The following is a 21246-nucleotide window of genomic DNA, read 5'->3' on the forward strand; positions in this document are numbered from 1 at the left end:
CAGATCTGTAATTAAGTGCTTCCTGTAGCCATCAATGACATTCCTTGACCTTTCTAGTTTGGTCAAAGAATGATTAAGGCAGAGACAGTCCACTCACAGTCCAGTACACTAGTGCGTTTTTGTTTTAAAACGGTGTTTTAAAATGAAAATGATCCTCGTCTACACTGGCGTATCCACAGTGTTTCAGAAACGATCTCTGTCTACACTACATGGCTGAAAACGCATGTCACATGACTGTTCAAGCACACAGGGCATGCGCGTACAAGTGTAAACATTTGCCTCTTGCGCATGTAGGCAGCTGCAGTATTAAAAATGTGCTGAGTTTAACTGCACAATGGCTGCTAAAAATGACAACAAAGCCAGCAAAGATTGCAGTTCAGTCTCCATGTTATTCTTTACACAGATACACAGAGTGAATGTGGTCAAGTCTCCGTTTTGGTACGTTTACACTGAAACGCAACCCCGGCATTTCAAACTCTATTTTTGAGGTTTGAAAACACCGGCGTAGTGTAAGCGACAGACGTAACCTTAGCAAAACGTATGCGTTTTAAAACAAAAACGCACTAGTTTAAACGGAGCCTGGATGAGAGAATTCTGTATGGCTGCTGTAAGAATGTAAGTTCAGCCTAACAAATTAAATCCCAACAGATTTTGGTTGTTCCCCACTTATGTAGATAAGGCCTGTACTTGCATGGCTGAAAACGGGCATTACAAATATATTTGTCAAGTGAACTAATCTGCCTTAAATCAGTGGGTGGTAACCTATGGCACATGTGGCAACATTGGCTCATGGAGGTGCATGTCACTGATATTTGCAACACAGATCAAGTCTGCAGTGCTGTACTTTCAGTTAATCAAGCAAATTACATCAATTTTGACAGCTTGTTCTGTTGTATTTGTTTTTTGGAACAAGTAGTTGTCAATATATGAAGGAAATTAACTTAGTATCCAAGGTCACTAATATTCCAAACACAGCAATGAGCAAACTACCAGGGGCATATTATTCGTACGTCGCTAACTCACTTAGCTGGATTTGACTGATGGCGATTTGGCATGATCTTGGTTTGTTCGGTTCTTCAATGCTCATTCTGGACTTGCTGTCATAGCAACAGGTCCGTAAGCACAAACCTGCTTGGGAGCAGGCTTATTTCATGTAAACAGGATTAGATTGCATCTTTTTAAGCGGAGGTGATGCTTAAAGTCTGTCCCAGCCACTGCTACTTTCCCACAAGAGTACCCTAATGTAAACCAGGGACAATATGATTTAAAAACAAATTTGCAAATAATACTATAATGCCGTGTAGTGTCATAATATAGACACCAACAGTTTTACTCTTTGAGAGATTCATTCGTGAGGGAATAATTACGTAATAATTTTTATTGTCTTACATCATGTCTTACACACATGATGTACAGATGTCTATGCCATACATGCATTTGTACATTTGAACCGTGACAGATATTATGGGAGTGGCTTGATGAAGCGCAGGAGACGCAGATAACTTGATCTTGACCCTTAAGAAACTTTAATTAATGCTGTCAAATATGCTTCAAAGGTAAATTAGTTGCTAATTACAACATTGCCTGTACAAATGCTAGAAATTGTGAATATAGCCTAAATAATTGGGTAATCATGTAAAAAAAAAAAAAAAAAAAATAGTGCACATTTCATTTATCTATTATAACATTTATGTCGTTCTTCTGTCATTTATTCGCTTGGCTGTTTCCTTATAAATGCCTAGAAATTCGTCAAGTTTTTTGTCAGGTGTCTTTTCTCATTCTATGATGTCATTACGTTGCAGTCTTGACTCCAGCCAATCGCTGCATTGCTGATCGTGGTTTCGTGTATCGATCCATCTGCCCTTTTCATGGAACACGAGAACACGCAGTAATCTTAGACAACTTAATCCAGATATTTGAATCCAATCTGCAAATTCGTTTGAAGAACCAAATTAGCCAGAGATCAGTTATCACGATTAGAAGATCTGGCATCTGTCAAATCATCTCAGATGTATTAAGGGAGGTACGAAGAATATGCCCCAGATTCAGTGGTGTTCAGAGTGGGTCATAGTGGCAATGTGCTATTTAAAATCTAATTTAAACATGAAAAAAAACTTTTAAAATGTAAAAAAGTTCCAAAAAATGAATCAAAAATATTTCTATTTCAATGTTACTGAACAAATAATCAAATTTGTGACTGATCATGTTATGCTTGAATAACATCAAGTTTCAGCTATGACGTTACTTATATTAAATTTCTTCAGGCTTGAAAAAAAAAATTGTCAAAGAGTTAATATGAATCATTTTCATATTAAAATCAATTATAATATTCACAAATATACAAATAATGAAAGTAATTATAATCATTGAGAAGTACAAGAGTACTTTGGACACTGGTTTAAAAAAAAAATTATGCTAAACTACAGCGGCCAGATTCACGAAAATCTGTAGAAGTTAAGAAATTCTTAAGATGAATTCCAAGTTCGTAAGAATGTTCTTACGTGTAATTCTTAAGAATCCATAAGAAATATCTTTTTTTCATGACTTTACACCTCAAGGCCATCTTTTTGCACTGTCTGCAGCTTACCATAATAATAAGCATGAACGATATTTTTGTAACGAGTAGCTTGACAAGAGTTCAGCACTCTGCACTGCATCACACATACTCATCATTGTTTACATTATATCGATCATTGGTGTCACTTCAGAGTACTCTTTCACATTCCTAGCAATAGTAATATGTATAATATGTAGCTAGTGTTGTAATGTTTAATTAACTACTAATTTGAAACAACCCAATAAATTCATTAAACATCTTACATTTGTGGATTTAAGAAAAAGAGTTAAGAGCTAACAGACAGTAACATTAGAACATAACTTTCATCACACTCAGATGTATTTATATTCTAACATTTACGATGATTTTTAAGAAGATTATTTTCAAGAATGTGAAAATTCTTAAGAATTTTTGAAATACAAAATATTCTTAACTTTTTTTCTTAAAGGTGCTACAGAGGATGTTTTGTTTTATACATTTTTGCAATACTACTTGCAAGTGTCTTTACTAACTAATAAAATACTATGTATTAGGTGCACTGAAAGGAATAATATTAACATACATCATCTGTGTACGAGGTAGGGCCTTAAAAACATCAGCCAATCGTTTACGCGATCATCCCGTAAACGATTGGCCCTCTGGCTTGTCAATCACTGCCGTGACGTTCCTTGTGAGAGACGTGCATATGCTCCAGTAACTTTCCACACTCCACATGCGCGGCATGCAATGTTTTTGTCAGGAGACAGGAGTAACAACTGCAGAATATGAGTTACCTGCGGTGAGTCCGACATAATGAATCCACTAACATGACACAGCGAATACCGGTGGTAAACACTCGTGCACGAGTTTTGGGAGGCGTTCCCTCGAAATGAGCATGTGCTCATTTCAAAAACTCAGTAACAGTCTTTGGTTTCTCAGTCAACGAAAAGATCCTCTGCAGCAACTTTAAGTAAGTAAATACAAAATTGCAGTAAGGAGGAATTTTATTCTTAAGAATGTTTTGGGAATCTTGCACCAGGGTGTTTACAGTTACTAGCTTAACCAGCAAGAGTAACTTTGTCAACCTCCTTGACCAAAAAAAAAAAAAAAAAAAAATCATACTGGTTGACTAGTTTCAACAGCTAAAATAGCACTAACCAACAGCGTAAAATAGCACTACTTCTTAATTTCCAGTGGAACATTGATGTGACTGCTGAACTCTGGGAGTTCTGGAGTATGTGGAGTATGTCATGCTAACATATGGACAACATCAGCGCTACGGGAGCCGTTAATATGTCCTTCTTTGACACTTTGTTACTATTTCTTACAGTCTGGGCCACTGTTGTGTATAAACAGTCAGAGCTAAATGTTTTCATTAGGACATATTTTAATCCATTTCCATAACGCAAAAAAGGAGAGCTAGTAGAAGCCATTTTCGCATCATTTATGTGATATATCCCAAGGAATCTGCAGCTGTCAAACCTTTACTTGCTCTCTGGAGATTTACAGATATACTGAGAAGACATTGCAAGCTGTCAAGCTTAAGGCATGGAAATGGGGCCGATACATCGGCTTAGAAAAGCTCTGCGTGTGAAAAACATGCATGTGTTGAGAGTCACCCACAGATGAGAGATATTCTACATAGCTATTCTATGTTTACAGCTAATATCTCAAGTAAGAGGTTGTACGTCTAGATGTATCATGCCAGTTTTGTTTGAAAGGGTTTGAGAATCCTTTGGAAGAAAGACTAATTTGTTTCCATCATAGATGAAGAAGGGAGGATAAGAAGGGAGAAAAGAGAGTGGAACAGCTGCTCTCTCTCTATCTGGACCACAGTCATGTGGGATGTTTGTACATGGTTTCTCAAGTGTTTATAGCCAAACCGAACCATTAATGGTACTTGTTAAACAGCTTATGAAGAAATGTAAATAAAAGCAGGACATGTATATGTTATGACATACTGTAATCTGCTAAGCATTTTGCCTTATCTTTGCCAGGACCACGCAGGCCAAGTTGATAAAATCATTTATAGTTTGTCATTAGGAGCCTCTCTAGATTATTAATTGTGGACAAGATACTCACATTTTTTCTCATGACACCCTGCATTCCGCTTGTATAACTAATTTTCAGTGTTCAAGGAATAGTTTACCTAAAAATGAAATTTCTGTTACCCTCAAGTTGTTAAACCCATATGGCAATCCACAGCTTTAAGAACATGCATTGGTTCATAAAAACTGACCTGAGCACTATACGTGCACAGTCAGCATCATCTGAAGCTCTTTGAGAGACTGGATCTCTGCTTCCTCTTGTCTTGACTAAATGCAGTTGAAGAGAAAGTGATGGTCAGATAAAACTGAGGCCCTCACAGCTAAAAATGAAACTAACAGGGTACTCGCTCTGCTCTGATGTACACACACAGTCTATTACTACAAAGAACCAGTGCATTTAGCATCCATTTCCTTCTTTGTATAGCTCTGGTAACATTAAGAAGTAAACAGAGGAAATAATAAGACTTTACTGAGTGTCCTGATCCACTCTTTGGAAGACACGGCAAGAGGATAATCACAGTAAAATATATACTGGGCAGCATTAGTACTCTACTACAGCTGCATTAAGCATACACTGGTAAAAAGAATGAACTTCTATAAGGCCCAATAAATCAGCACAAATGCAGTTGTAAAAATGTTTGCACTTGGTGGGAGGGAACAAACAGTCTGTCATGCATTCGGGACCTATAAGATATTATAGAAGATACATCATATGGGATGAAACCATGCTACAGCAGTATTATATGACAGTGGTGTCCTGCAGAATGACACTCTGTACTTCATCTAAAACTAGTTTAAATAATAATGGTTATTAAACATGCATTTTAAATATTACATTAAATGGCTATAATACATTTAAGAAGTAAAGTTTACTATTACTGTTACTATTTAAATAAGCATTTCGATGATGGGAATTAAAAAAAAAAAAGTCACAGCACATACAGACCTAAAGTAAAATATATACTTTACACAGACATTAGAATGTTTACTGAAGTATCTTGTGACTCTGAAGAGTGGGATAATGACTGTAGAGAATTCAGCTTTGCCACCACAGGAATAAATTACATTTAAAATATTTTAAAATTGAAAACGCCAACTCTGAATCAACATGCACCACTATTAAATTTTCTATTATATTGCGATCATAATGAACGCAACTTGTAATAATTGCTTTAATGAACTCATTGTTTTTTGCCAATTAATACATGATGTTGGCTAACTGGATGATTTGTACTGTCTTAGAACTGTACATTTTTTTAAATATGAACATTAATTTGGCAGAGTAATAACAGATTACTCTTAATTGTAATGTAGAAACATGCAGAAGCTGCTTTGAAACTATATGTATTGTGAAAAGCACTATACAAATAAATGTGAATTGAACTGAAACTGTAATAATTTTTTCCAATATTAAAGTTTTTTTACTGTTATTTTTGATCAATAAAATTAATAGCAGCATTAGTGAGCAGTCTTTAAAAAAAAAATCTTACCTACCTACAAACTTTTGTAAGGTAGTTTATATGAATAATTTTGATTAATTCAAACCATTAATAGGCATAGTATGTCATTAGTTTGATTGATTGATTAAAAATTTTAATTGACTGACAGCCCTGATATGGTGCTCAGGAAACATCTCATTATAAATGTTGAAAATCGTTGTGCTGCTTAATATTTTTGTGGAAATGATTTTTTCAGGAATAGAATAAAAATTAATAGACCGTTTTAAGGAAAAGCATTTACTGACAACATACTGACCCCCAAATAGTAGTGTACAGTATTTTTGAACGGTAGTGCATAGATGCTTTAGTATTTACACCAAACATCTAAATAATATTGCTGAAGTGAGATATTTTTGTTAAGGAATTCCTCCTGGTTTGAGTCCAGTTGAAACAACCATTAAGTTAACCCTCTGGAGTCTGAGGCTGATTTGGGGCTTGGAGAAGTTTTGACATGCCCTGACATTTGTGCTTTTTTCAGTTGTTCATAAACATATTAATGACAAAAGTGTCATTACACTGTATTCAGCACAAACTAGGCTACAATAATATGTGAGGAACATGTATGTACATGTTTGTGTTTTTGAAGGAATAATGTTTATGCGTGGTTATTGAAAAAACAAAAAACTTAAGTCACTGAAATAAGGCCAAAAAAAGTATATTAAATCTGTGTTCACAAAACTTTTGGGTATTGGAGGTTGTAGACTAGAGTTTTTGCTTCAGAATTATGTAAAAAATTATGCTGCCTACTCCTTCATATAAAATAATATATTGATTTAGTTTTTGTAAGACACTTTTTGTCAAGCAACACAGTATGCGTGGAGGCGTGAATCTGCATGAATAATGGGCCATTTACACCTGAGAAGACAAAAGAATCACATAATAATGACCTGAAATGACTTGCATATTAATGAGGCCTTTCAGTCAGGTAGGCTGTGAAAAAAACCCTCTGTAATAATGTCTCAGCTCATCATAAACAGCAATACTGTGAAATATTATTACAATTTAAAATAATTGTATTCTATTATATTATTTAAAATATTATGTATTTCTGTGATGCAAAGTGAACAATTATGTTACCTCTATGGCATTTCATCTAGGCTTTTAGCTTAAAAGCATGCACATTTGGATAAATATTTATGGATTCTTATATATTTATGTCAATTTTCTATACTGAGAAGTAATATTTATTGTCATCACTATGAGTGCTGGATACTGTGTTTTCAATTCATACTTGCAGCCGGAGGACGCTCTCTGTGCACATTTAGTCCACAAATTATTTTAAAGAAGAAGAGGACATTTCAGGAATGGTCTTTTCAATTCATACTTGCAGCTGGAGGGCGCTCTCTGTACACCTTTAGGCCACAAATTCATATAAAGAAGAAAAGGAACTAGGAACTAACGGCATGTCTTCTAGAGATCGCTAACCACGGCTTTAACATCCAAATAAACACTTTTCAAGACAATAAATACACGATTGAGATGATGAATGCATTTATTGCCTCTGAATTTGCATCTGAATAGCGCTGGCTCCGTGGGCGTGGCCGCATTAGCGGATAATGAGCTGAATCACAGACTTCTGACATGGCTCTCTTTTCATACAGATTACATAAACACAGAATGTTTGTTTTCGATTTGACTTGCACGATTTAAAACCTGACATTTCAACATTTCTTTAGACGTAAGTGTAATTTTTTTGTCATTAGTATTCATAAGTTACAGTTCATTTTCTGAGAACTATCAGATTGGACTTCGTTCAGAGGGAGAGGAGAGATCACGCATCATGTTAGTTTTCTTTATTTTACAAAAAGCACAACATTGTGTTTTTACTCTGAGTGTACACAAATAAAAGAAGACATTCTATAGTTTCAATTGATATATTACTTATGTCTCTATGACAAGAAATTATGGAGTATTTTAAGTCTGTTTTGCTGCAATGTGAAAAAAAATCCTGCAAAACGCGCCGGCGCGCTTTCAGACCTTAGGGAGTTAAGAAACCTTTAGTTATAATGGTATATAGAATATATAATATAGTCTGCAATGTGTTACAATAGTAATTAGAGATATTACTATTGTAACATATATTACAATTACATATAGATATTAGAGATATGTTTAGAATGTAAGGTTGAGTGAATTCACCCAGTATTAGTAAACTACACTGATTCTCCCCTCTAGTGTGTGTGTCTTCTGCAAAATGAGATTTGTGGATGAAAGCCAGAGCGCGGCGGGCTACATGCGTGATGGCGTGTGGTGGGAGAGAGGTGACGGAGTGCTTGTGTAGTTTTGGCGAGCAGGACAGCAGGGTGCTTTCAAAACAGCCAGAGCATCATTAACCAGTAGAGATGATGTATGACTTGCATTACCTACACCAAATGTGATGACATTAATGAAGCATCTCAAACAGCACCAATGAGAACCTAAGGTGTATGTGTGTGTGTGTGTGTGTGTGTGTTTGTGTTTGTGTTTGTGAGTGTGAGTCTGAGTGAGAGAGAGAGAGAGAGAGAGAGAGAGAGAGAGAGAAAGAGAGAGAGAAGAATTTGTATATGACTGAGGGGGCAGAATCTACATCCAGCTATTGTTACATATGTGGTAGAATTCAGTACTCCCATGAGAACAGGATTATTTGTGTGTTCATGGGACATGAAGGAAGAATGAGGAAGATAAGTAGAAATTTTCCTTAATATTATATCTTTAAGATAGTGGTATTCAGCTGATTTTCTGGTATTCAGCTTTGTTTCAGGACTCAGATTTGGAAATCAAGTGTTGGCTCAACACAGTCCCATTTTCAGCCCAGGCTCATTAGAAAAACGTACCTGTGTCGACATTTTTGCAAAACGCAAAATATGTTGCACTGTGCATGTTTTGCAACAATTTCAAAGTGAAATCAAAGACTATAAATATAAAGAAAGATGGTTCAGTCCTATAGTTATGAATGGGAGAAACTGCAACGCGCAATATGGTGAAATACGTCTCGCCTTCTAAGTAAAAAGAGCCAGTCGCTGAATGATAAAGTCATTGTGTCACTGCAGCTGCCGTTAGAGGCTCCGGTTCCCATAGAAACCTGAGACTCGTGCTTAGGACTGCACATGCGCGTTGGCTCGTCTAGTCTGAAAAATAAGCTATTTGAGCATAAGAAACAACATTTATGCAACAGTTTATGTCAGATTTTGTTGCTGATATAAAATATGTTACTTAATTTTGAGTTTTGCCAAGCATTTTGAGATTTCAGGACTCCCCCATTCAAATAGATAGGACTTGCCCGAAATAGCTGTCCAGAGGTGCTGCATATTATGGCCGCTGAGTGAACAGACTTTCCTTGAAAGGGACTTTGTTGGAATGTCCATCTGAGTGGCGCTAAAAACTTGTTTAATTTTTTTTTTTTCCCAGTATAGATGAACGTAAATATGGCAACGTTTTAATAGTTGGAGTTTGTACGTATCACCACATTTCTGAATTGAAATGTCTGGTGAGTGGCACTAAAAGCCTAATGCTCCATCACGTTTAATAACGTACACCTACACTAAACCCTAAACCTACCCGATAGTGTTAACAAAGCATATGTGTCATAAAAACAATCTTAACCATGGCTCTTCACATCGCAAGTACAATTCTATACCAGCTGAGCTAGCGAGCAAGCTTATTACATCAGTAACACTGAACATATGGAGCTTAGTATGTGATGCAAACTCCAAAATATATTCATTTACAAATCATGTACTATGGTAAAAAGTGTTTTGAGGTCATAACATAATTGTGCAAGAAATGAGCCTGTGTTGAATGAACTGCACAGGCCCAACAATATCCAAGCTAAATTGTTATTGCTAAATTACTAACATGAAAAAGGTTCTCAATTTTGTAAATGTATAAAAAAATGAGGCAGATGGAACAAATATGAAATTAGTATTAGACCTTTTACCAAATGACAGATCAATTTGGTAATGGGAAACAAATATAGAGTCTTTAACATCAACAATAAAAGGTGTAAACTTTATGTTTGCAACTAAAAAGCTACATTACAGTTCTAAGTAACAAGGCGCTAATATTGTTATTATTGAAGTGGTAAAACTAACAAGCTTTGTTACTACCCAACACTGCTAAGACAGACACAAGTAATCGCACACAACCTTGTTACTCCAACAACTGCTTAGAAATGGTCCAATCCTGTTACTAGTTCTAAAAGTAACAAAAGAAGGATGCTATAATAATATAAAATAAAAAAAAATACAAAAGAGAAAAAAAAATGTCTTGGATATTAAAAATGTGTGTTAAAATATTGTACCTAAATAATATATAAACAGCCAGACAGTTTGCCATTTTACCTACAGTATCTGCTGAGCAAACAAGCCTTTGTGAGCATGTTACAGTGCCCAGTGTTCCACTGCTCCTGATGGGCTGGGCATGAAATGACAAAGCACAGGATAAAATAGTAATGCTAATATTGATAGTTTGTCCATTACAGGTCAGCTAACTGTCCTCCGGAACAGTTACAAAGCTGTTAGTTTCGATTTCACAAGGCCGATCAATACGTGGGCATACTGTTTCAATTTTGCCTGCATTGATTTTCTCTATAACACCACAACCCTGCCGCATTCATCTCTTTGAAAGAAGGGAAGATTTGATTTACTGAAGAAAAATTGGAGCGCACATCACAAAGGTTTCTGCCGGCGTGGGCTCCTGACACAGAAAAGATGGATGTCCCCAGGCAGGGGTGCCTCCAGCCCCGAGGAGCTCCATTAGAGATCACTGGAGCTGCTGCTGGAAATGACTCGCATTAGAGGAGGAGAGAGAAAGAATGAGAGCGAGTGAGAGGGTGTGATGGTGGGAAAAGATGAGAAAGGAAAGTGAGAAAAAAGATTAAAAAAAAGAGACAGAGTGAAAAAAGAAGAGAATAAGCAGGAATCTCAAAAACAACTGGCGGTTTTCACAAAGAGAATACAAAACATGAATTATGTTAGTTTTGGTCTTTTTTAACAAATGCTCATTAAATGTGGTGCAAAAAATGAGGTTCTGTATTCTATATGAGGTTTCCCATTTGTGAAACCCTGTTATCATGTATTTAACATGTACATTGAGTTTAAAAGCACTAATTGGTGGGGTTATCTTCAGGCAATTTTTTTTTTTTTTTTTTTTTTGGGAGAAAATATTAGTTTGTAATTACTGATCCACTTATATTTACCATACAGTAAAGAGAAATAGTCTTCTTACAATATATTTGGCAACAGGGTTGAAAGTTTGAGTTTGATGAATGCAGATAACACTACAATTTGATGTTACCTATTAGATGTATTAATTTCAATAAAAATCTTGCTAAATCATAACGGAAAATGCAACGTTATCAATTCGTACGTATTTTACGAGGTGGTATTTTCATGGTGGCCTCACTCATACAAATTCATACAATTTGTCTAAACCCCAGTGAGAGGTAGGTTTAGGGGCGGGGTTAGAGGTAGATCATTCGTATGAATTCATACGAATTTGGCAACTCATAAAATAAGTATGATTTAGCAAAAAAACTTACGAATTCGTACAAATTAGCCACCTCGTAAAATACGTACGGATTGCCGTGAGATCAGGTTGGATAATGCTGTAATGGCTGTACACAGCTAAACATTCATTCAACACGAACATGCATTCGCTAATTCTTTGACCAAAAAACAAAAAAAGAGACACCAAAGTTTACCTTATTCATTGAAAAAGTGTCAACCATAGATTGTGCTTCATATCTGTGAGTTTGTGATAAATGCTGCAAAAATATTCCCTTCCTTCACGCTGTCTATTCTGTATTTCATTTGCTCCTATCTTCCTCATCTTCTCCCTGACAGTGTTTGAGGGCGTGGAACTGCTCTGAGCGCAGTAGCAGAGTGAATTTCCATGCTACATTAGTCCTACTATCAGAATGCAATGAAGGAGAATATGAGAGGAAGACTCATCTGTCCTGCGAGACTCCCACTCCTCCTCCTCTTCCTCCTCTCTATCATCTCTCTTTCGGCCAGCCACTTTACTGGTATGTCATCTACATGAGAGATCATCTGTCTTTTGCCCCAAATAAACATGACCACACAAAAAAGAAAAAAGAAAAAAAAGAGAGGGAGAGAGAGAGGGGAATGACAGGCGGCCAAAAGAAAGAAAAAAAATGAATGCTGTCAGCAGCCTCATTTGTGGGCACCATGTTCATTTTGTCTGGTTTTGGCAGACGCTAGCGCCACATGTTCACCTGCGTCACCAGACAAGAGGGTGGTAATAGATGGACAGGTGGATGCAGCTGTCTGTCATTCTGAGATCCAATCAAAAAAGAAACGACATGGACAGTGCAGAATGGGACCGTCCCAGATCAGCAAGTGGAATGTGTGTGTGTGTGTGTGTTGGTATATATGTGTGCCTTTTCCTTTGTTTGCCGAAGTGCAAAGCCCCATGGACCTCTCTGACAATGCCTCCACAAGCGAGAGAGGGAGGGAGCATGTGAGGAATGAAAGCAGGAGAGAGAGAAAATCACCTAACACCTCAACTCTCCAGAGGACGGGGCTGCTGTAAGCTGGATATTAAGACACAAATTGCATTCAGGCGGGTCAGTAGGTGTCAGATGATATTAGATGCCTGCCATGAGGAAACAACAACTACCATCAGCCAGGGAGGAAAATAATATTTTCATTTTCAGCCTTTTATTGAATGGAAACTTTGGGGAATACGTCTTTATAGGGGGGAGCTAGCGGGCTTGCAAATTTAACACTCCCAACAAAAGGGTGTAATCATGGCAGCTGAGTGCCCTTTGAGGAATCTGATTTCATTTTCATGAAGGTGAAAAACAAGATTTTGCTCTGTGTGTGTGTGTGTGTGTGTGTGTGTGTGTGTGTGTGTGTGTGTGTGTGTGTGTGTGTGTGTGTGTGTGTGTGTGTGTGTGTGTGTGTGTGTGTGTGTGTGTTGTCTCGACGCTTCAATGCTGTTGTTTTCTTTTGTTATCTTTAACGGTGAAAGTGTGTCATTTCTAATGGTTTTACAGAAAAAAAAGCGAACAAGTAGCAATCTCTATAAATGTGGTACACTTTGGTGTCCCATGAATTTAAAAAAGCATTAGAAGCACAAATCCATTGGTTTTATTGTGGGAACTAATCAATAACTATAGTCTAGTAAAATATCAACTGAATTTGGGCTGTCAGATCACTTCTTCCAAGGGGTTAATGTTCTTGAAAAGCTGTATCCAACAACTAATATTACACCACATCATCATATTGACACAATCTGTGGAAATGATTTTCATTTAAAAAAAAAAAAAATGTTACATTAAAAAAATGTATCTGTTTCTTTGATAAACATTGTGTAATTATGAGGATTTTTCATTGTTTATCGCAATAAATGTTCAACAGTTTCAATCACTATTTTTTTTACCCTTTTTGTGGTAATTTCCAAGTGAATTACTCCCTCACACCTTTACAAACCATGATAGGAACAGAAATTAACCAAATGTAGACATGCAGCTGCAAGTTGCATGTTGCATTGTGTGTGTGTGTGTGTGTGTGTTAGTGTGTGTCCCTTCTTTTACTTCCAGATGTTGTTCGCTCTTCTGTAGTTACCGATCCCTAGCTCTCCAGCATTTTTGCCCATGACCTTCTGGGTAATTGAGCAGAAGTATTGATGTAACAGCAGGGTCTGATTGTGATTTATTAAACACACTCTGAGACTGTGCCAGCGTCACCAAGCGCCCATCGCATGCTATTACAAAAGTCATCAATAGCCCAGCTACATAAAGGCTAGTAATGGGGAGAGAGCCAAGAGAGAGAACAGAGCACTCTGCCATTATATGACTGCAGAATACTGAGGAAAGAACAGAGAGAGAGAGAGAGCACCTAAACAAACCACAGACAGGTCTCAATATCTCCAGAGAACACATTTTGTTAGGAACATAAAGGACAAAAAAAGAAAAAAGTAATTGAACTACAGAGCCAATGAGCTTCTTGGGCAGCAAACTGGATTACAGAAAACCAGTGCATGTCTGCATCATTAACGGATATTTCTGTGTGTTTACAGAAATAAATATGGCTCCTTATGTTTCCTTCAGTAATGGCCAGGTAAAATTTGCTGGCTTTCATCCCATTCCAACAGCAATGCATCATGCACAGAAACTGAAGCAATAAGACATAACCCAGGCTCAGATCCATGACTGTAGGACTCCATTAGAGCCCATAATGGGCGGAAACATAGGTTTAGCCTATCATGAGAGAGGTAAATAATACAAGGTCTAATGGTTATGGATGATTGGTTATGGGGTACAGTAGGATGCAGGTATACTATAAAACAGAGGTGAGCTGAACTGTGGTAGGAAAAGACGACATGCCCATCACTATAGACCAAAGTCTGTTCATTGAATGTAAGCATGCATCCACAATATAAAGATATATACTGATATTGACAAATAACCCAGTCTACATGAATAGCAATCTCAAAATGTTCTATAGATATCATGATCCATCAAATTGGTCCATCAAAGTTAAAGGATTAGTTCACTTCAGAATTAAAATTCCCTGATAATTTACTCACCACCATGTTATCCAAGATGTTTATGACTTTCTTTCCTCAGTCAAAAAGAAATTAAAGTTTTTGAGGAAAAAAAATCCAGGATTTTCTCCATATAGTGGACTTCATTGAGGTACAATGGGTCGAAGGTTCAAAATGCAGTTTAAATGGAGCTTCAAAGGGCTTTACACAATCCCAGCCGAGGAATAAGGGTCTGTCTAGCGAAACGATTGGTCATTTTCTTAAAAAATACAAATGTATATACTTTTTAACCACAAATGCTCATCTTGCACTGCTCTGCGATGCACCAAACATTGCGTAATCAAGTTGAAAAGGTCACGTGTGACATAGGCGGAAGTACCGATCCAATGTCTACAAAGCAAATGTGCAAAGACTTAGTCAAACGCCCTTAACAAAAAAAGGTAAAACAACAATGTCAGACGATTTTGACGTTGGAGGAGAAAATGAGATGGGAGTTTTTTGCCTTACCCGGTACTTCCGCCTACGTCACGCGTGACCTTTCCAACGTGATTACATAATGGGTGACGCATCCCAGAGCAGTGCAAGATAAGCATTTGTGGTTAAAAAGTACACACATTTTTATTTTCTTAAAAAATGTCAGATTGATTCCCAAGATAAGACCCTTATTCCTTGTCTGGGATCATGTAGAGCCCGTTGAAGCTGCACTGAAACTGCAATTCGGACCTTCAACCCATCGTACCCTGGTAAAGTTCACTATGTGGAGGAAAATCCTAGAATGTTTTCCTCAAAAACCTTAATTTCTTTTTGACTGAAGAAAGAAAAACATCTTGGATGACATGAGGGTGAGTAAATTATCAGGAAATTTTAATTCTGAAGTAAACTAATCCTTTAAATGACTGCGGCTGTACCTGAAAGCAGAGCAGCCCCAAGCACCGTGCTTGTCTGTGAGGATGTTTACAATCTTCTGGATGAGCTGGGTGGACGTGACGTGATCCCGATACTTGGCGGCCCTGATCAGATGATCGCACATCTTCTCCTCATCACGTTTCTCAGCGGCATACTGAGCACATTGAGACTGCAGAAAGAAGAAAACAGTCATTACGCTCTTATATTCATTCTTTCTTTTTATCAATTAACATATTAAACCTTTAATTAAAAAAATTTATTTAAATTATCCTTATTTAACGGCTACTATACAAAACATGTAGAGTATAATACTTATCACATACAAACAAGTTACTTGGAGGCATACGTGTACTCCTGTGCTACATTTACCTGAGAAGAATGCTGTCCATCAGACCAGGAGTAGGAAACAAAGCACACTACATCATTAGAGTGTGTGTTGATGCCTGAGTGTACATGTGCATGTGTGTGCGCGGTAACTCATACACACAGGAAACAAATGGAACTCTGGGTCATTTCCAGCCCGTTGTCACAGTGATTAATAACACTGGACATGTATTTGCTAATGCCTTTGGGCTACGCTAAAAAATGTAGAAACTACCCATAATACACGACAAGACATTTTTCTTTGTCAGAATTTCTTATCAGAAAAGCCTTTGAACTCAAATGCAATCCTTTAACAAAGCACCTCGCACTGTCAATATCTCTTTGATAAAACTTAAATTCTGTTTTATCTGTTCGTACCAAAGTAGAAGAGTAAATGAATAAGCCGTCCTTTGTGAAAACCAATGTCCCAATCAGAATCAATAAATCAAGAGATGAGCAACAAAACTAGTGAGATGCTGGTACAAAATCAACCCAGAATAAACGAAAACAGCCCACAAAGCACAAAACAACACGGCTTCGTTTTTCCTCCGTGCCTCTTATCTGATTCTGATGCAATGTCTAGCAAACAGCAATCAAGCGGAAAGGTTACATCAACCACTAGAGCTTGTTTTAATGTAATTCCCTCTGCTTCATCCATTGCGTGTTATGGCCCTAAATTAAATTAGCCTTGGACAGCACCCATCTCAGACAACAAATACAGCAAAGGCAGCGGTCTGGTGTGGCAGCGGCGGCAGACGCAGAAGCCTGCCACGGCAAAGTTAGTGGTAAACGCTCCAAAGTGCCTTCTAATGGGCCCTCCTCTCCAATTTGAGCATCGACTCTTCATGTATGACAGAAAATCCATAGAGATAAATCACATTAGGGAGGCTTCCCTCTCCTAATTATCAATCTGTGTCTCATTTCGCTGTTCTTAACTCTGCAGTGACCTTAAAGCCATGAGAAGAGGATGGCGGCATAAAAGAGAGATAAAAGGTAAAGGGTGAATGTTTAAATGTGAACCTATTTGGATGTCTGGCGTAACAAAAGAGCGGGAATAAAAGAACGGAAAGAAAGACAGCAATTTGTCTCTGTTCAGCGTGGAAGGTCACGTCTGGGTAAGAAATGGAAAACTCTAGATGGGTAACATTCATTTTGATGAAAGAATGGAGGAAAAAATTTGAAAAATGGTTCACAATATAAAGTTTTGACCACAATAACAAGTGCATAGAGATTATAAATGAAGGTTATGCAACTGAGTACTTTTATTAAATATTATAATTGTAATATTATAATATTATTCTGATGAGACATTCTAAAGTTTAATCTCTGAAGCACATGAAATATGTGAAATGTGTAGAATTTATTGAAATAAAAGTTTACCAGAATAGCTTCAGAAACAAAAAGAGCAATCATCCATATTTTTTTCATTGTTCCATTCAACGAGTGATTAACACATTATTAATTAGCTGTCATGAGTTCAAACACTTTGGCATAAACAGGCACTTTATCAACTAGTGTCAACGGCACCAAATCCCTGAGCTCCATAATGGGCTTCGTAATTTTCATGAACTTCCTGACAAATGGCTTCCTTGAAGCTGAAATTACAGGCTGAATTATAGGAAACATTCAGGTGAAATACATAGCGGTGACATTATCATCACGTTTGGGGCTGTAATTCTGTAGTGACATCATAAGACTTTTGGAAACCCTACAAGGTGAACTTAATTCAAAGGGTCTTGCACATGTTTGGCAGTCCGTTGAAGGGGGAACCACAATCTCCAGTCAAAGTGCAGTTGAAGTACAAGCCATAGCAGCAGAAACAAAACCATGAAAGTAATGTGTTTATGACTTCAGACAGAGTAATAATCCACATTTCCAAATGTTCTGTGTTCTGGGGAACTGAATCGGACAGGGTCAGCACTGATTTTCTTCAACGGACTACATCCATTAGAGCCATATTATCACAAAGGAAAAAAACTATCGTCTATAGTTGTCTCAAACTATTTAGTTAGCATTGCAATAAAAGGTCAAAATAAAATGCATACATGCATTTTTTGAGTGTAACCAAAGCAACTGAATGATAATATTATAAAATATTTAAATGTATTTATTCAAAATACATCAAAATAGAGCTGTTAAAATTAACATGATTAAATGTTGTTGTTTTTTATTCTGATCTGTATGATTTTTAAAAACGCACAAGTCATCATACAGTATCAGATCATCTATTTAATAGAATATGATTGAGAAAGACTCTTCATGGGTAATTTATTTATAAATCAATCGTGGTAGTGACATTTAACAAAAATAGTCATTTACATTTGTTTGCATGTTAAGTTTGAATCATCATTGTGGGTGAAGCTCAACTTCTTGGAAAAAAATGAGTGCGTTTGCAGAGCTTACTAATTGTATGTTGGAGTTTTAATTTGTTTTCTGAAGTGAAAAAAAAAAAAAAAAAAAATATATATATATATATATATAGCGTCTGAATAATATTTGGTTTGACTGCATATATATATCTATTTTAATCAATTGTCAGAATTACTGTATTTGCTGCATGTTTCCTCTTGGAAAAACTCAAAAAGGTCTTCTGAGAAAATGTAATTGGTTTCTGAAATCTTCTGAATGTGTGAGGCTGCATCTACGCAATAGGTGTTGGTATAATATCCAGCAGAAAACAAAAATCACTCTTAAATAATCTCTGCACGTTCAAAATTTACAGCTAAAACCAAAGCACAATAAAATAACGATGACTCCTATTTACCAATGAAAGCAGATCCCAGCATTTGTCTGTAACAACATATGAACAATCATGGACAGCAGTCTTACCCTCTCCTCCCTAAACAGGGTAGCAAGGTTAAACAAAATAATCATCATCTGCCAGGGACCAGAACTCATTATGTTCCATCAGTCCCCGTGTATGTGAGTTAGTTAGTGTGACACGACATGCATGTAAGTCTACACATTACATACACAGTGAAGGGTTTGCGGTGTTTCTTCTAGAACGAGTCTAAGCAGTGAAAACAGTGGGGATCTTGTTAAACTGCTTGATTTGCACTCTGTTGACAGTGAAGTACACAGCACCATGACTATCATCTTTCTCTCCTTGCCAGTCCCTCCCTCAGGGTTTCATTTACACCAGGAAACTGTCCTACTGATGCCTCCGTCCTTGCAGCATCTGAGGGAATGCAAATACAGTGCGGAGGATATGCATGCATCGTTCAGAGAAACAAAATGAAAAATGAAGGAAAAAAGTGTGTATGCCGTGTCATTCGGCCAATCAAATCCGAGAGATTTTCATTGCACTTGATCTTTTGACCCACTTTCTTTCCGAATTTAAAGTCACCACGTAAAAATTGTAGCCAGGGGAATTCAGACAAAAGCAAGCCAGGAAAGCGAAAAGTGACAACCAAGAAAAATGAAGGCTTAAAAGTACAATAGTGAACAAAAGTCACAGAATGACAAAGGCTGACAGGCACTTCAATTCCGGAGCAATACTGCTGTCAGCCAACGCCTCTCTGTATTGATTTCCCTCCATCCCCTTGTTCCCTCGGCGATACATGGAGAAGGAATCTAGTGTGAAGCAACTAGAGAAAGAGAAAAAAAAATTGCCCCCCCCCCCTCCTTTTCCAGAGTCAGGGTGACCATCAAGGTTAACACAGGTGCAACAACTTATCAAAGTATCTCTGGCTTCTCTCTTCCCCTTTTCTCCTTCCTTCATTTTGTGCTTTTAATGGACTAGTCACAATGCGTAGATGGCAGATTCTTCATCTTTCCTCCCACCCCCTCTCCAAAAAAAAAAAAAAAAAGCATTTCTTTGGTTCCATTACTCTACATGGGCCACGGGCAGCTGACTCCTGCAACTTCAAGGTCACGCCGTGTGAGAAATTGTAGGAATTAACTGTCCTTTTGAGGTGAAAAATAGTCAAATGAAGGAGATGTGCGGAGAGTGAAAAATGAACATGTCTGCTGGAAGTCGGCGAGGAGCAGGTGTGGATGAATGTGAATGCAGGATAATGTTTATACTTCTGGTAAATAAAAGAAATGCATATTGTTCAGAACCCATTGAACAACAGATTATGAACAGAGTGCTACTGTTGGGAAGATGATAACGGCAAATATGAAATAATCTGAAATAATATCTTCACAAGCAAGAAAATTTCACAAGCAAAAAAGTTTGTATATATATACAAACAAACAATAATAATGTTTAAAGAAAGGCAACAAATTAAATATTATTTTGGTCATACTAGTAAAAAAATGTGACCCTTGTTGGCAAAATGAGTCCGAATGCGCACTGGCTAATTACAGGCTACAAGCAAAACAAGTCAAAAAGGCCAATTTTTGGTCGAATTTGAGGTTTTCACAAAAATGAGTTCATTAAGCCCTCGTCTAGCGATCCAAATGCTTCAAATTCCAATTAAACAGCTTAAAGTATCTTTATCTGTATGTTTTCTGAGAGGAGTACCTTTCAATTCAATTCAATTAAAAATTGCTTTATTGGCATGACTGTAAATAACAGAATATTGCCAAAGCTAGAAATGCACACATACATATATATATATATATAGTATATATATATACCTTATATTTATTTATTTATTTATATAATGTATATACATAAAACGATAATAAAAAAAACATCAAAATAGAATAAAATATCAAATATTAAAGCAGATATCAAATATTATAACATAACTTAAACTTAAATTAAATTAACAGTGTAACAAAATTAGAACATGACTGAACATTTGAAACCACAGTGTTTTAACATCTATACACACACGCATACTGAAGGTCACTGTGGTGGACGGTAGGGAAACAAACTGAGGTCAGACACACATTACACACATTCACCTGCTGTCTCTCAGGCTGTGGCACGTCCACACATATCTCGCAGCCAGTGCTTCTGTCTGTCCCTATCCTAATATTATCTTTATTTGTTCTACTTCAGTCATGGCTGTAAAGTTCTTTATTGAGTTGCTTTCCTTTGTCCATGAAAAGTGCCGTTTTCCTCTGCTCGCTTCACCACTTCACAAGCAGCATTCCAACTTTGTGAATATTCATAGAGAATTCTCGATGGCATGAGTGTGAACCAATGAAAAGTGATTTTTCAAACTCATGCTGATGTAAACAAATTGATCTTACTTATGCTGACTGACAGACCCGAAGTGTTGGTGTTATTAACAGGGATTTTAAGGTATGGTTGCTAGGTGATTTTGTTTTGGATTTTTTCTCAAAATTGACTTCAAACAGGTGTACCTCAGTCATTTGTTCTCTGATTCCAACAACTCATACATCATTTTTAAGTTTTTTTTTTAATAGAGATTGTGAAAATAACAATAACTTATTTTCAAAAATTTGCTCATTGCGACTCATTTTGCCAGCACAGGTCACATATGAT

General features: G+C 36.8%; 1 protein-coding gene across 6 annotated transcripts in view; it reads right to left on the reverse strand.

Annotated features, from left to right (window-relative positions):
• Nucleotides 1–21246, reverse strand: part of lrba (LPS-responsive vesicle trafficking, beach and anchor containing) — a 276852-nt gene that overhangs the window by 120619 nt on the left and 134987 nt on the right. For 5 of the 6 annotated variants that reach the window (XM_067404564.1, XM_067404565.1, XM_067404567.1 and 2 more), the window contains one exon: nucleotides 15482–15648. In XM_067404564.1, coding sequence (XP_067260665.1) covers nucleotides 15482–15648 — 167 coding nt within the window. Of the gene's footprint in view, nucleotides 1–15481; nucleotides 15649–15848; nucleotides 15977–21246 lie in introns of those variants that run through there. The other variant, XM_067404568.1, reaches the window with a different exon arrangement.

Source organism: Chanodichthys erythropterus, chromosome 12 (genome assembly GCF_024489055.1).
Source record: "Chanodichthys erythropterus isolate Z2021 chromosome 12, ASM2448905v1, whole genome shotgun sequence".
In the NCBI taxonomy this organism is placed as follows: Eukaryota; Metazoa; Chordata; class Actinopteri; order Cypriniformes; family Xenocyprididae; genus Chanodichthys; species Chanodichthys erythropterus.